Raw genomic sequence first — 13,653 nt, 5'->3', positions numbered from 1 at the left:
CCGGCCCCTCTCCCTGCTCCGGGGTTTCACGGCACCGAGGCCCCAGGCACCGTGGGGGGGCTGGGGACACCCACGGGCCCACTCCTGTTTCTCCATCACCCGTTGCTCAGGGGAGCCGCTGGCAGCCCTGGACACCCCCCCCAAGAAGTGGCCCCCCAAGAAGTGGCCCCCCAGGAGTCCTCCCGGGCCCCGGTGCAAGGGGGTGAGGAGGGGGCGGCTGCCACCCCGGCAGCGGGGACGGCGCCGGGGTGACGCGGCTGGTGGGGGCACCCCCGGCACGGGGCAGCTGGACCCGCTCCCTGCCCGCGGCCCTGCCTGCGCCGGGGACCTGCCTGGGGCCGGCTGCGCTGCCTCTGGGGGAGCGGGGGACTTGGGGGGCCTCGCCGGGAAGGGGGGCAGGGGCCCAGCCCCAGTGACAGGACCCAGCTCCAGTATGGGGACCCCATCCCAGTGATGGGGACCGCAGCCTCAGTGATGGGGCCCCAGCTCCAGTATGAGGACCCCAGCCCCAGCAATGGGTCCCCAGCCCCAGTGATGGGGACCCCAGATCCAGTTTGGTGACCCCAGCCCTCATATGGGGACCCCAGCTCCAGTATGGGGACCCCAGCCCCCAGCCCCAGCAATGGGTCCCCAGCCCCAGTGATGGGGACCCCAGATCCACTTTGGGGACCCCAGCTCCAGTGTGGGGACCTCAGCCCCTGTGACGGGACCCCAGTCCCAGTGATGGGGCTTCAGCTCCAGTATGGGGAACACCAGCCCCAGTGGTGGGACCCCAGCTCCAGTATGGAGACCCCAGCCTCACTGATGGGACCCCAGCATCAGTATGGGGACACTAGCCCCAGTAATGAGGCCCCAGCTCCAATATGGGGACCCCAGCCCCAGTATGGGGACCTGAGCCCCACTGACAGGACCCCAGCCCCAATATGGCGACAGCAGCCCCAGTAATGGGGCCCCAGCTCCAGTATGGGGACAGCAGCCCCAGTAATGGGGACCCCAGCTCCAGTATGGGGACCCCAGCCCCAGTATAGGGACCCGAGCCCGCGAATGGGGACCCAAGCCTCAGTGACGGGACCCCAGCCCCAATATGGGGACAGCAGCCCCAGTAATGGGGCCCCAGCTCTAGTATGGGGACCCCAGCCCCAGTATGGGGACCCCAGCCCCAGTGATGGGGCCCAGCCCCACTATGGGGACCCCAGCTCCAGTATGGGGACCGCAGCCCCAGTGATGGGCCCCAGCCCCAGGATGGGGACCCCAGCCCCAGTGATGGGCCCCAGCTCCAGTATGGGGACCTCAGCCCCAGTGATGGGTCCCCCGCCCCAGTGATGGGTCCCAGCTCCAGTATGGGGACCCTAGCCCCAGTATGGAGACCTCAGCCCCACTTGGGGACCCCAGCCCCAATGATGGGCCCCAGCTCCAGTATCGGGACCCCACCCCAGTGATCACAGAATCACAGAAGAGTTTGGGTGGGAAGGGACCTCTAAAGGTCACCCAGTCCAACCCCCTGCCGTGGGCAGGGACATCTTCCACCAGATCAGGGTGCTCAGAGCCCCGTCCAACCTGACCTGGAATGTTCCCAGGGATGGGGCACCCACCACCTCTCTGGGCAACCTGTGCCAGTGCCTCACCACCCTCACAGTGAAGAGTTTCTTCCTTACGTCTGTTCCCAGTCTCCCCTGTCAGTCTGAAGCCGTCCCCCCCGGCCCTGTCCCCACGCGCCCTCGTCGCAGGTCCCTCCGCAGCTTCCTGCGGGCCCCCTGCAGCGACTGGAAGGCTGCAATCAGGTCTCCCCGCAGCCTTCTCCCCTCCAGCCCCCTCTGCCTGTCCTGGCAGAGCTGTTCCCCCCCTGCTCTCTTTGGTAAGAACATCTTACAAAGTTCTAAAGAATTTCTTTTTCTCTTTTACATATATGTAATTGGAAAAAAAAGTTCGAAGTAGCCCTTGCTGCACAGACTTTTCATCCGATCCCTGTTAAAAAGCAAGAAAAACCACCCCAAGCCAAATAAGGGGAGGTGGGCCATGTCCTGGGTACTTCACTCTGGTAGAACCCAGCAGGCCCCGTGGGTGTTCTCACCCAGACACCTGGGCAACCCTTGCACGTCTGTACTTCGTGACCACCTCTACCACCTCCTAAGGGCAGAGCATTAAAGAAAGGGGGCAAAAAGGAAGGCAGGCTTCGCGTTAAGGCTCTCCGGGTCCTGGCAACTGTAGGCAGCCAAGAGGTCCTCAAGGTCTCATTCCCCCGACAGGTTCTGCACTTACTACTGCAGCACCCGTAACAACTTGTTTAAGGAACCCCTGGAGCCACCAGAGCTGTTCTGTGAGGATTCGTCAAGAGCAAAGGGGTTTCAGATGAAAACAAAACTGGAAAGCAATCACTGTTTCCTGTGACGACGTCTGTTTTCTCTGTGGTTACCAGCAATGGCTCTTACGTGGGAGCTCTACGGAAAAAACAAACCAAAACACACCCCTGCCCACCCCCCAAGTATAATTAGAACGAGAATTATTTTATTGAGCAGATAATTTTGTAATGGCCCTTCCATTCATGAATGGAGTTATAACCCACAAATATCAAAACATTTCCATCAAGAAAAGCAAGAGCAGTAGATTTCAGGGATTCTAGTTATGGTGGGACCCGAACCAACTGCAGTTTGCACCAGTCAAAAGTTAAGATTAATATTTGCTAGAAAATCTGAACTCTAAAAAAAAAAACCCACCAAAAAAACCCTTTCACTCTGCCTCGACCAAGTGGGGTTCATCTGTGACCAAGGGGTGGGGAAGAGCACTGGCTTTTAACATTCTGGTGGGCACTTCCCAATTATCCACAAGAGAGAATATTAATGAGGTCAAGCCCAAAGCACACAAGTTGCGCGGTATCGCTGCAGCGTTCAGCCCCTCCGCCGTAAAACCCTCTGCCAGTTCCTGGAATGATCCCGTTCTTTCCTTTCCCACTTCCCATGAATATCACGCAGGTACGGGCAGCACCTCATTTTAAGAGAAACAGTGCAATTTCTGCTGTAGTCTTGGTAGTGTTTTTAAATGGGCAATTTGAAATCCAGAGAAAAAACCAAGACCCATCTAGGACGGAAAGTTGTAGCCAGCTGTGGAGAGGACACAAACCACGTCCCATCAGGTGCAGCGTTCGGCACGCACGGCGCAGCACCAGTTCATCGACCCAGCGCTGGGAAGATTCAGCCCGACTGCTAAAGCTCCTCCTTCACGGAATCACAGAATCATGACGGGCCCCAGCCCCACTATGGGGCCCCAGCCCCAGTATGGGGACCCCAGCCCCAGTGAGGGGCCCCAGTCCCACTATGGGGACTCCAGCTCCAGGATGGGGACCTAGCCCCAGTATGGGGACCCCAGCCCCACTGACAGGACCCCAGCCCCACTATGGGGACCCCAGCTCCAGGATGGGGCCCCAGGCCCACTATGGGGACTCCAGCTCCAGTGATGGGACCCCAGCCCCAGTGATGGGCCCCAGCCCCACTATGGGGACCCCAGCTCCAGGATGGGGACCCAGCCCCAGTATGGGGACGCCAGCCCCAGTGATGGGACCCCAGCCCCACTAGGGGGACCCCAGCCCCAGTGATGGGCCCCAGCCCCAGTATGGGGACCCCAGCTCCAGGATGGGGACCCCAGCCCCAGTGATGGGACCCAGCCCCACTATGGGGACCCAGCCCCACAATGGGAACCCCAGCCCCAGTATGGGGACCCCAGCTCCAGGATGGGGACCCCAGCCCCAGTGATGGGCCCCAGCCCCACTATGGGGACCCCAGCTCCAGGATGGGAACCCAGCCCCAGTATGGGGACCCCAACCCCAGTGATGGGCCCCAGCCCCACTATGGGGACCCAGCCCCACAATGGGAACCCCAGCTCCAGGATGGGGAGCCAGCTCCAGGATGGGGAGCCCAGCCCCAGTGATGGGGCCCCAGCCCCACTATGGGGACCCCAGCCCCAGTGATGGGTCCCAGCCCCACTATGGGGACCCCAGCCCCAGTGATGGTACCCCAGCCCCACTCTGGGGACCCCAACCCCAGTGATGGGTCCCAGCCCCACTATGGGGACCCCAGCCCCAGTGATGGGACCCCAGCCCCACTATGGGGACCCCAGCTCCAGGATGGGGCCCCAGCCCCACAATGGGAACCCCAGCTCCAGTGATGGGCCCCAGCCCCACTATGGGGACCCCAACCCCAGTGATGGGCCCCATCCCCCAGTATGGGGACCCCAACCCCAGTGATGGGCCCCAGCCCCACAATGGGAACCCCAGCTCCAGGATGGGGACCCAGCCCCAGTGATGGGCCCCAGCCCCACTATGGGGACCCCAGCTCCAGGATGGGGACCCCAGCCCCAGTGATGGGTCCCAGCCCCACTATGGGGACCCCAGCCCCAGTGATGGTACCCCAGCCCCACTAGGGGGACCCCAGCCCCAGTGATGGGCCCCAGCCCCACTATGGGGACCCCAGCTCCAGGATGGGGACCCCAGCCCCAGTGATGGGCCCCAGGCCCACTATGGGGCCCCAGCCCCACTATGGGGACCCCAGCTCCAGGATGGGAACCCAGCCCCACTATGGGGGCCCCAACCCCAGTGATGGGCCCCAGCCCCACTATGGGGACCCCAGCTCCAGGATGGGAACCCAGCCCCAGTGATGGGACCCAGCCCCACTATGGGGACCCCAACCCCAGTGAGGGACCCCAGCCCCAGTGATGGGCCCCAGCCCCAGTATGGGGACCCCAGTCCCAGTGATGGGCCCCAGCCCCATTATGGGGCCCCAGCCCCAGTATGGGGACCCCAGCCCCAGTGATGGGCCCCAGCCCCACTATGGGGACCCCAGCTCCAGGATGGGAACCCAGCCCTAGTATGGGGACCCCAACCCCAGTGATGGGCCCCAGCCCCACAATGGGAACCCCATCTCCAGGATGGGGACCCAGTCCCAGTGATGGGCTCCAGCCCCACTATGGGGACCCCAGCTCCAGGATGGGGACCCAGCCCCACTATGGGGACCCCAGCCCCAGTGATGGGGCCCCAGCCCTAGTATGGGGACCCCAGCTCCAGGATGGGACCCCAGCCCCAGTGATGGGCCCCAGCCCCAGTATGGGGACCCCAGCTCCAGGATGGGACCCCAGCCCCAGTGATGGGACCCAGCCCCACTATGGGGACCCCAGCTCCCGGTCCCCTCCCGCAGCCCCAGGGCCACCCCCCAGCCCCAGCCTGGCCCTGTCTCCGTCCCCGTCCCCACTCAGCCCGGTAACTGGAGCCGGTGCCGGCTGCGGCTGAGGTGACACCATCAATAATTGAGTGGGCAGCAGGGCCCGGGGGGCCACGCAGCCCTGCCTGCCTGCTGCCTGCCTGCTGCCTGCCTGCTGCCTGCAGCGTGGGGACAGGTAGGTGCCACCCGCATGGCCCTGACCCCTCACTGGGGCTGGGGACCCCCGACAGCCCAGGCTGTGGGGTGCAGCGTGGGGTGCAGGATACGGGGCGCGGGGTCAGCGGAGCTGGGACAAGGGGGGTGCGAGGGGCTGTGCACCCCCAGAGCACCCCTCCGCCCCGGCGCAGGGACCCCCAGAGCACCCCGGGGTGCCCCGGCCCGGCTGCGGCCACAGCCCTGCAGCCCCGGGGCCGGGCAAACCGTCCCGGCAGCACCGGAGGAGCCCTGGGAGAGGCGCTTCCCGGGGGCGCAGAGCACTGCCAGCTCATGGCATGAGTCGGGGCTGCGGGGCTGGCACCCGGGGAGCACCCCCCCACCCCTGCACCCCCCGCGGGGGGCCTCTTTCCACAGCCTCACCCCCCCGGCCCCCGCGATGGTGTCGCCGGCGATCGCCCTGGCCTTCCTCCCCTTCCTCCTCACCCTGCTGATCCGCTACCGGCACTACTTGGTGCTGCTGTACCGGGCGGTGCTGGCGGCCTGGCTGCGGGACCGGCTCACCGGCGTCCCGCGGGAGCAGCGCGCCTTCCAGTACCTGCTGGCGCACGCCATCCCCGGGGACCCCCGCCACGTCCTGCAGACCTTCGACCAGTGGTGCTACCGCCGCGAGCACCTCAGCAGCGTGGGGCCCGTCAAAGGTGAGCGCGACCCTCGCCCGCCCGCGCCGCGGGGGTGCCGGCACCGGGCATGGCTGTGGCACCGTTAGCACGGCCACGGCACCAATGGCATGGCCGGGGCACCACCAGCACAGCCACGGCACTGTTGGTGTGGCCATGGCATCGTTGACACAGCTGTGGCACCGTTGGGATGGCTGTGGCACTGTCGGTGTGGCCATGGCACTATTGGCACAGCCGTGGCACTGTCGGTGTGGCCATGGCACTATTGGCACAGCCGTGGCACTGTCGGTGTGGCCATGGCACTATTGGCACAGCCGTGGCACTGCCACCACAGTCACAGCACCATTGTCAGGGCTTGGCACCCCCAGCGCGGCGGGGACACCGGGACGGTGTTGGGAAGGGCTGGTTGGGGACACGGGGAGCTTCGGCGCGGCCATTCACCTCCCTCCCGCCGTGCCGTTACCCTCTGCCCCTCTTGGCGCTGGCCGCGGCACTGGGGAACCAGCCAGCACCTTCCCCCGGTGCCGGCAGCCCCAGCGGCCGGATCCTGCCCAGGGAAGGGGGGACACAGAGGGGTGCGCAGCCCCCCAGGGTGCTGAGGGCTCTGTGCCGCGCCAGGCAGGATCGTGGAGCGGCTGCTGTACGAGCGGGCACCGCGGCGGGTGCTGGAGCTGGGCACCTACTGCGGCTACGGCACGGTGCTGCTGGCGCAGGGGCTGCCCCCGGGCGCCCGCCTTTACACCGTGGAGGTGGACCCCCGCCACGCCGCCGTGGCAGAGAAGGTCATCCGCCTGGCCGGCTTCGCCGAGGAGACGGTGAGCGCCGCGCCGCGCCGGGAGGGGGAAACCGGCTCCTCCCCCCGCTGGCGGGGAGGACGGGGGCACCCCGGCACCGTGCCCCCCGCTCCCACCCCATGCCCGCTGCTGGGCGGGATACCCGGGAATGGAAAGGCGGGACCCTTTCCCCCGTGGATCCCTCACCCGGCGGGAGCCGCACGGGATCCGCTTGCCAGCCGGGGAGGAGAGGGGGGGTGGGTTGGCCCCCCCCGTCCCCCAAGGCCGGGGGCTGAGGGGGACCCGGCGCAGGTGGAGCTGATCGTGGGCCCCTCGGAGGAGGTGATCCCGCGGCTGAGGGAGCGGCACGGCCTGCCCGAGGCCGACTTCGTCTTCATGGATCACGGGAAGCGCTGCTACCTGCGGGACCTGCAGCTGCTGGAGAGCCACCGCCTGCTGGCCCCGGGGGCCACCGTCCTGGCCGACAACGTCCTCTTCCCCGGGGCGCCCCGCTTCCTGCAGTACGCCAAAACCTGCGGCAAATACCGCTGCAAGGTGCACCGCGCCAGCCTGGAGTACTTCCGCGCCATCCCCGACGGCGTCGCCGAGCTGCGCTACACCGGTAACCGCTGAGCCGGGCGGGGAGCGCCGGGTCCCCGACTCACTGCGCTCGGCCGTAACGACGGGCTCCGGCGGGGGGGAAAAAGGGGGGGCCCTGCTCCCCGCACGGCTCCTGCCCGAGCCGCTTCCCCCCGCCGGCGCGCGGGACGGTCTGCGCGAGACCCCGGGGCAGCGCGGCGGCGAGCCCGGCTCTCCCCGGCAGGCGCAGACTCCCCCTCGCCGTGCGGCGTCCCCGCGGCTCGCAGAGCCCGCCCTGGTGCCCTCAGACACCCGATTTGGGGGCCATTTTCTGGAAAATTGAGTTTATTAGAACAGATGCCGCAGCCCTGCTGTGCCGGACAGAACCACGCACTCCCTGGCACTGCCCCGGCATCTCTCCGCGCCCCCCGGGCAGCTTCACCCCGAGCCCCCTGCAGCCCCCGGAGCTTCACCGAACCGCCCCCCGCCCCGGGGCGGCAGAGCCGAGGCGGGCGAGGGCTCTCCCCCAGCCTCCTCCCGTCCTCGGGCCGCAGCAGAATCAGATCATCCACTGGTCCTGATCCTGCTCTGCCCCCTCCATGTCCACCTGGGAAGGGGAAAGGTTTGAGACCCCCCCCCAAATCCAGAGCAGGGGCTGGGCTCTTCCCGGAGGAGGCAGGGAGAGCAGGAAAGGAGCCGGCAGAGGGGGGGGAGGAGGAGACGATCCCCCGGGATTCACCCACGCCTCCCACTTTGGGGTCTCGGCGGGGCAGGGACACGGGCCGGCACCCTCAGCCCCCCGTTATTTACCTCGTTGATCTCCCCGTCATCAGGAGACTCGTTATAATCGTTCATCTCGTCCATGTCCTGCATGTCCTCGTCATCCTCCGAGTCCTCTTCACTGTCTTCATCGTCCTCGTCGTCCTCCTCCTCCTCCTCGTCGTAATGCTGCGCAGACGACAGCTCCAGCACCCCGGGCCTGACCCCCATGGTCTCCCCCCGCCCTCACATAGGGGTGGGGGGGACCCCCTGCCCCGCCTGGGCACAGCCGTGGGGGGCCCCCGCCCCGCACCCACCTCAGATGCCGGCTTTCCGATGGGCACCAGGTTGTTGTCCTTCTCGGCTATGCTCTGGAGCTGGGGAGGAAGAAGAGGGGGGAGGCAGGTGAGCACCCCAACAGCTCCGTGACCCCCCCGGCACAGCCCCCCGCTGGCAAACCGGCCCTTCCCGCCCAGCTCCCGGCCCCAAGAGCGCTTGTGCCGCTTCCGAACGGCGGCTGTTCCCGGCTGGCGGCTGCCGGGGCGAGGGGCAGGCAGGGAGGGGCAGGCAGGGAGGAGCGGCTGCAGGCAGCTGCCTGCGCTCCCCGGGGCGGAGGGGGCCGGGGCGGCCCCGCGCGTGGCCCCGGCAGCGGGAGCAGCGCCCGGCCACCACCTTGGTCACTTTTTTTTTACCCAAAACCCCCGAGCTCTCTGCTCGGCTGGTAATCGCAGAGATAAACCCGACTCTTCCGGAGAGAATTAAAGCTCAATTAAAACACTCCAGCATCTCCAGAGGGACCCGGGGCTTTCCCAGGTGTTGGGGTTTTAGTAATTGATTGAAATGAGTTTATTTAATTACAGTAATTTAACCACCGAGATGCTTTTTTTTTTAGGACTTCATTAAAACAGCTGTATTTCCCCCCACGCCACGGGGCCGCGGCATTGGACCACGCTCACCGGAGCACTCGTGGGCTCCCGGGGTGGGACATCGCCACCCGCCTTCCTCGGGAGAAGGTTAATTAATTAATTAGGGCTGCTGAAGGAGCCTCGGTTCCACCCCGGCTCTTTAATCAACCCCCGCAGATACCGGGGGGCTCGCTATGAGCCCAGCGGGTGGTGGGGCCAGGCCGCGGTGCCCCAGCCGGCAGCACCGGCTCGGGGGCCCTGCAACCCCCTCCCCAAAAAAAGGCAGAAACGGTAAAACCGCCGGGACCCCGCCCGGCCCGGGTGGGCCTGGAGAGCCCGGGCACCCCCCGCCCAGCCAGGCCTGGTGCCGCCGGGGGGCTGAGGCAGGGCGGGAGCAGGGCTGCGGGGGCCCTCCCAGGCCCCGGAGCCCCCCGAACCGCCCCCCCCCGAGGCCCGGTGCCCCGGGGCCCACCCAGGCCTGGTGCTGCTGCTCCTGCTGCTGCAGCTCGGTCTCGTCCACGCAGGGCCGGTCGAGGTTGAACCACAGGGACTCGGTGACGCGGGGCAGCAGCGAGGGGAACAGCGTGGACATGGTGCGGGGGGAGCACCGGGAGCGGGACGGGGCCGCCGCCGACCCGGAAGTACAACGCGGCCCGCGCCCCACCGGAAGCAGTTTGGGAAGGCCCGCCCCGCCCCGAGCATGCGCAGAGTGACAGGTGCGCCCGGCGAGGCCACGCCCACGGGGGATAGGGGCGGGGCCGAGCGAGGGGCGGTGCGCTGCGGGGGCGGGGCCGAGGGCGGGGTCAGGCGAAGCCTGATTGACAGCTGGGGGCCTGCCCCCCCCCGAGCGTCCGACACCGGGCGACCGGCCCTGGGGGGGACACCGGAGCCCCCCGGGGGGATTTGTGTCCTCCCCCCGAGAGTATCTGTGACACGGGGGGGCATCTGTGACCACAATGGGGGGTATCTGTGATCCCCACGGGGTATCTGCCCCCCCCGGGGGGATTTGTGTCCTCCCCCCGAGAGTATCTGTGACACGGGGCGGCATCTGTGACCCCCACGGGGCATCTGTGACCCCCATGTGGCATCTGTGACCCCAGTGGGGGGGCATCTGTGACTACCACGGGGTACCTGTGACCCCCATGGGGGGTATCTGTGACCCCAGTGGGGGGGGTGTCTGCGATCCTCATGGAGTACCTGCCCCCCCCGGGACATCTGTGACCCCAAAGGGGGGGGGTATGTGACCCCCGTGGGGCATTTGTGCCAACCCCCGTGGGGCATTTGTGCCCACCCCCCGGGAGTATCTGTGACCCATGGGGGAGTACCTGCTCCCCCGGGGCATCTGTGACCCCCCCGGGGGGTATCTGTGACCCCTATGGAGTATCTGTGATATGGGGGGGGGCATCTGTGACCCCCACGGGGTATCTGTGACCCATGGGGGGGTATTTGTGACCCCAATGAGGGGGTACCTGCCCCCCCAGGGCGTCTGTGACCACCCCCGGGGGCATCTGTGACCCATGGGGGGGTATCTGTGACCCCACCCGAGGGTATCTGCCCCCCCCCGGGGCATCTGTGACCCCACAGGGTACCTACCCCCCCCAGGGGCATCTCTTACCCATTGGGGTGTCCCCCCCTCCCGGGCACCCACGGGGACCCCGCGGTGCGGGGGGGTGGGATCCCGCCCCTCGTGCTGGTGTGGGGGCGTGGGGCCACCCCCCCGCCGTGCCCGGCCCCCCCACGGGGGCGGAGGAAAAACAGCCACGAGTGGATTTTGGCGGGCGCTGGCCCCAGCCCGGCGCCGGGGGGACGGATCCTGGCTCGGTGCGGGCCCGGGGGGGCCGGGGTCAATCCCGGTCACGGCGGGGCCGTGGGGCGCGGCGCCCCATCCCGTCCGTGCCACGCGGGCGCTGCCCGACCCACCGTGCCCCGCGCCGGCGGCCAAGGGTTGCACCGCGCCGCGACCTTTGAGATTCACCGCGCTCGTCCCGCGGCACCCGGCACCCTCCCGGGTAAGAGCCCCGACCCCCCGCCGGTGGTCCCGGCCGAGGGCTGGCGGTGATGGCGTGCCGCCGGGCTCCCACCCGCCGCGCGGGGGACTTTGTCCTCGCGGGCACCGTGTCCCCTCGGGGCCAGGTACCGGTGCTCCCGCCGGTGCCGCCGTCCTGACCCCTCCATCGCCGCCGGCAGGCGATGGCGGCCGCGTGGGTGCTGCTGCCGGTGCTGCTGGCCTGGCCGGCCGCTGCCGCCGCCGCCGCGGCGCGGGACTCGCTGCTCAACATCTGCATGGACGCCAAGCACCACAAAACGGAGCCCGGCCCCGAGGGGCAGCTCTACGGGCAGGTAGGGTCCTCGCCCACCCACCCTGGCGCCCACCGGCATCACCCGCCACGGGGTCACCGGGCCGGCGGTGCCGCAGGGGGTCCTCTGCCCCGGCGTGGTCTCCATCACCCTTGGGTGCCGGCGCTTTCCCCGGCACGGGGGCATCACCGGGGGGCACCGGTGGGTCCCGGCTGAGCCGCGGCTGCCCCGGCGCAGTGTGCCCTCTGGAAGGAGAACGCCTGCTGCACCGCCAACACCAGTTTGGAGGCTCACCAGGACCAGTCCTACCTGTACAACTTCAACTGGGACCACTGCGGGGCCATGCCGGAGAAGTGCAAGCGCCACTTCATCCAGGACACGTGTCTCTACGAGTGCTCCCCCAACCTGGGGCCCTGGATCGACCAGGTGGGTGCAGACCCCCACCACCACCCCAGCACCCCCCACCCACCCACCCCGGGGGACTGGGAGGTCAACTGGGATGAACTGGGGTGCCGCCGCAGACGGACACCAGCTGGCGTAAGGAGCGGATCCTGCACGTGCCGCTGTGCCGGGAGGACTGCGAGCAGTGGTGGGAGGACTGCCGGGACGCCGTCACCTGCAAGGTCAACTGGCACAAGGGCTGGAACTGGACCACAGGTGAGTGGGGGGCGCGGGGGGACCCCCCCCAATGGCTGGACCCCCATCTCGCCGCAGGGGAGGCGGTTGCATCCCCCCTCCTCGGTGGCTGTGAGCGGGTCTGGGGGCGCATGATGGTCCCCAGGGGGTGGGGGGTGCCGGGGGGTGCCGGCAGCGGGTCTGGGGGCGCGTGAGGGTCCCCAGGGGGTGGGGGGTGCCGGGGGGTGCCGGCAGCGGGTCTGGGGGTGCATGAGGGTCCCCAGGGGGTGGGGGGTGTGGGGGGTGTTGGCAGCGGGTCTGGGGGCGCCTGAAGGTCCCCAGGGGGTGGGGGGTGCCGGGGGGTATCGGCAGCGGGTCTGGGGGTGCGTGAGGGACCCCAGGGGGTGGGGGGTGCTGGGGGGTGCCAGCAGCGGATCTGGGGCGTGTGAGGGTCCCCAGGGGTTGGGGGGTGCCGGGGGGTGTCAGCAGTGGGTCTGGGGGTGCGTGAGGGTCCCCAGGGGGTGGGGGGTGCTGGGGGGTGCCGGGGGGTGCTGACAGCGGGGTGGGGGTCCCCCAGGGTCAAAGGCAGCGGGACCCGTCAGGCCCCCAATACCCCCCATCTGCGGGGGAACGACCCCCTCCAGACCCAAAGACCCCCACACACACCTCACCCCCCCCCCGCAGGCACCAACCAGTGTCCCCAGGGCGCCATGTGCCAGAAGTTCAAGTTCGTCTTCCCCACGGCGGCCCACCTCTGCGAGCAGGTCTGGTCCCACTCCTACCGCTACACCCCCCACTCCCGCGGCAGCGGCCGCTGCATCCAGATGTGGTTCGACCCCGCCCAGGGGAACCCCAACGTCGCCGTGGCCCGGTATTACGCCCTCGATGGCACCGCCAGCCCCCCACTCCCCGTCCTGCTGGCCCTGCTGCCCCCCACCCTCCAGGCCCTGCTCTGAGCAGGGAGGGCTGCGGGGAGGGGAGGGGGGGCTGCCCTGGGCCCCCCCCGTGGGATGTCCCCAAGCTGCCACCGGCCGCTCTGTCCCCCCGGCATGTGGCTGGTGAATAAAGACTCCTGCCCCACTCGGTGTTGGGGTGCCGTGGGGCTGGGGGAGGCGGGATGGGTGGGGGGGTGGGGGGGGGGGGCTGGTCCTGCTCCTTTTGGGGGGCTGACGTGGGACATCACCCCTGTTTATCCGTACTGTGGCATCACGGGGGGCAAAGCGGGGGGCACAGGGCTCCCAGCCACCGGGACACGGGGGGATGGGACCCCCTGAACACATCCCAGCGCCGGCCACAGCTCTGGGAGCCTGGGGGGTCACCGGCACCCCAGGACACGCGGGAGGGGGATTGGGGAAACGAGGGGGAAAAGGGGCAGGGGGACCCCGGGGACCCCCCGGCGCCAGCTCTGCCCCCCCCAAGGTGGGGGCCGCGGTCGTGGTGGGGGTCCTGCCAGCCTGGAGCCCACCCGCCTGCCCCACGTCCCACCTCGGGGGGCTCGCCCCCCTGTCCCTACGCCTCATGTCCCGTGTCCCGGGGGGTCCCTCCTTCAGACAAAGCGGGGTGCAGCCGCCCCGGCCCCCCGGGCCATGGCGGGTCCCTGGTCCCGGTGCGGCCATTCCCGTGCCAACCCGGGCTGTGCACCCCCAATCCCCTTATAGCCCCCCACCCGATGCCCGGCTCCCCA

At 68.5% G+C, this 13,653-nt stretch overlaps 3 protein-coding genes across 3 annotated transcripts; 2 read left to right on the top strand and 1 right to left on the bottom strand.

Moving 5' to 3' along the window:
* Positions 1-5,735: 5,735 nt before the first annotated feature.
* Positions 5,736-7,487, top strand: TOMT (transmembrane O-methyltransferase). The gene is made up of 2 exons (XM_075140464.1): positions 5,736-6,061; positions 6,659-7,487. Exons 1-2 carry the CDS (start codon positions 5,800-5,802, stop codon positions 7,444-7,446), a joined length of 1,050 nt encoding a protein of 349 aa, XP_074996565.1. The 5' UTR covers positions 5,736-5,799; the 3' UTR covers positions 7,447-7,487.
* A 238-nt stretch (positions 7,488-7,725) lies between these two features.
* ANAPC15 (anaphase promoting complex subunit 15) lies at positions 7,726-9,733 on the bottom strand. The gene is made up of 4 exons (XM_075140465.1): positions 9,529-9,733; positions 8,469-8,528; positions 8,203-8,340; positions 7,726-7,999 (listed from the first exon to the last, which is right to left on the bottom strand). Exons 1-4 carry the CDS (start codon positions 9,646-9,648, stop codon positions 7,952-7,954), a joined length of 366 nt encoding a protein of 121 aa, XP_074996566.1. The 5' UTR covers positions 9,649-9,733; the 3' UTR covers positions 7,726-7,951.
* A 1,513-nt stretch (positions 9,734-11,246) lies between these two features.
* On the top strand, positions 11,247-13,048 carry LOC142077994 (folate receptor gamma-like). Its single transcript, XM_075140463.1, has 4 exons — positions 11,247-11,396; positions 11,592-11,780; positions 11,876-12,011; positions 12,654-13,048. The coding sequence occupies exons 1-4, from the start codon at positions 11,247-11,249 to the stop codon at positions 12,923-12,925; spliced, it is 747 nt and encodes a 248-aa protein (XP_074996564.1). The 3' UTR covers positions 12,926-13,048.
* Positions 13,049-13,653: the final 605 nt, after the last annotated feature.

The sequence above is a fragment of the Calonectris borealis genome, chromosome 1, assembly GCF_964195595.1.
Source record: "Calonectris borealis chromosome 1, bCalBor7.hap1.2, whole genome shotgun sequence".
NCBI lineage: Eukaryota > Metazoa > Chordata > Aves > Procellariiformes > Procellariidae > Calonectris > Calonectris borealis.
This window is presented reverse-complemented; position numbering and strand designations above follow the sequence as displayed.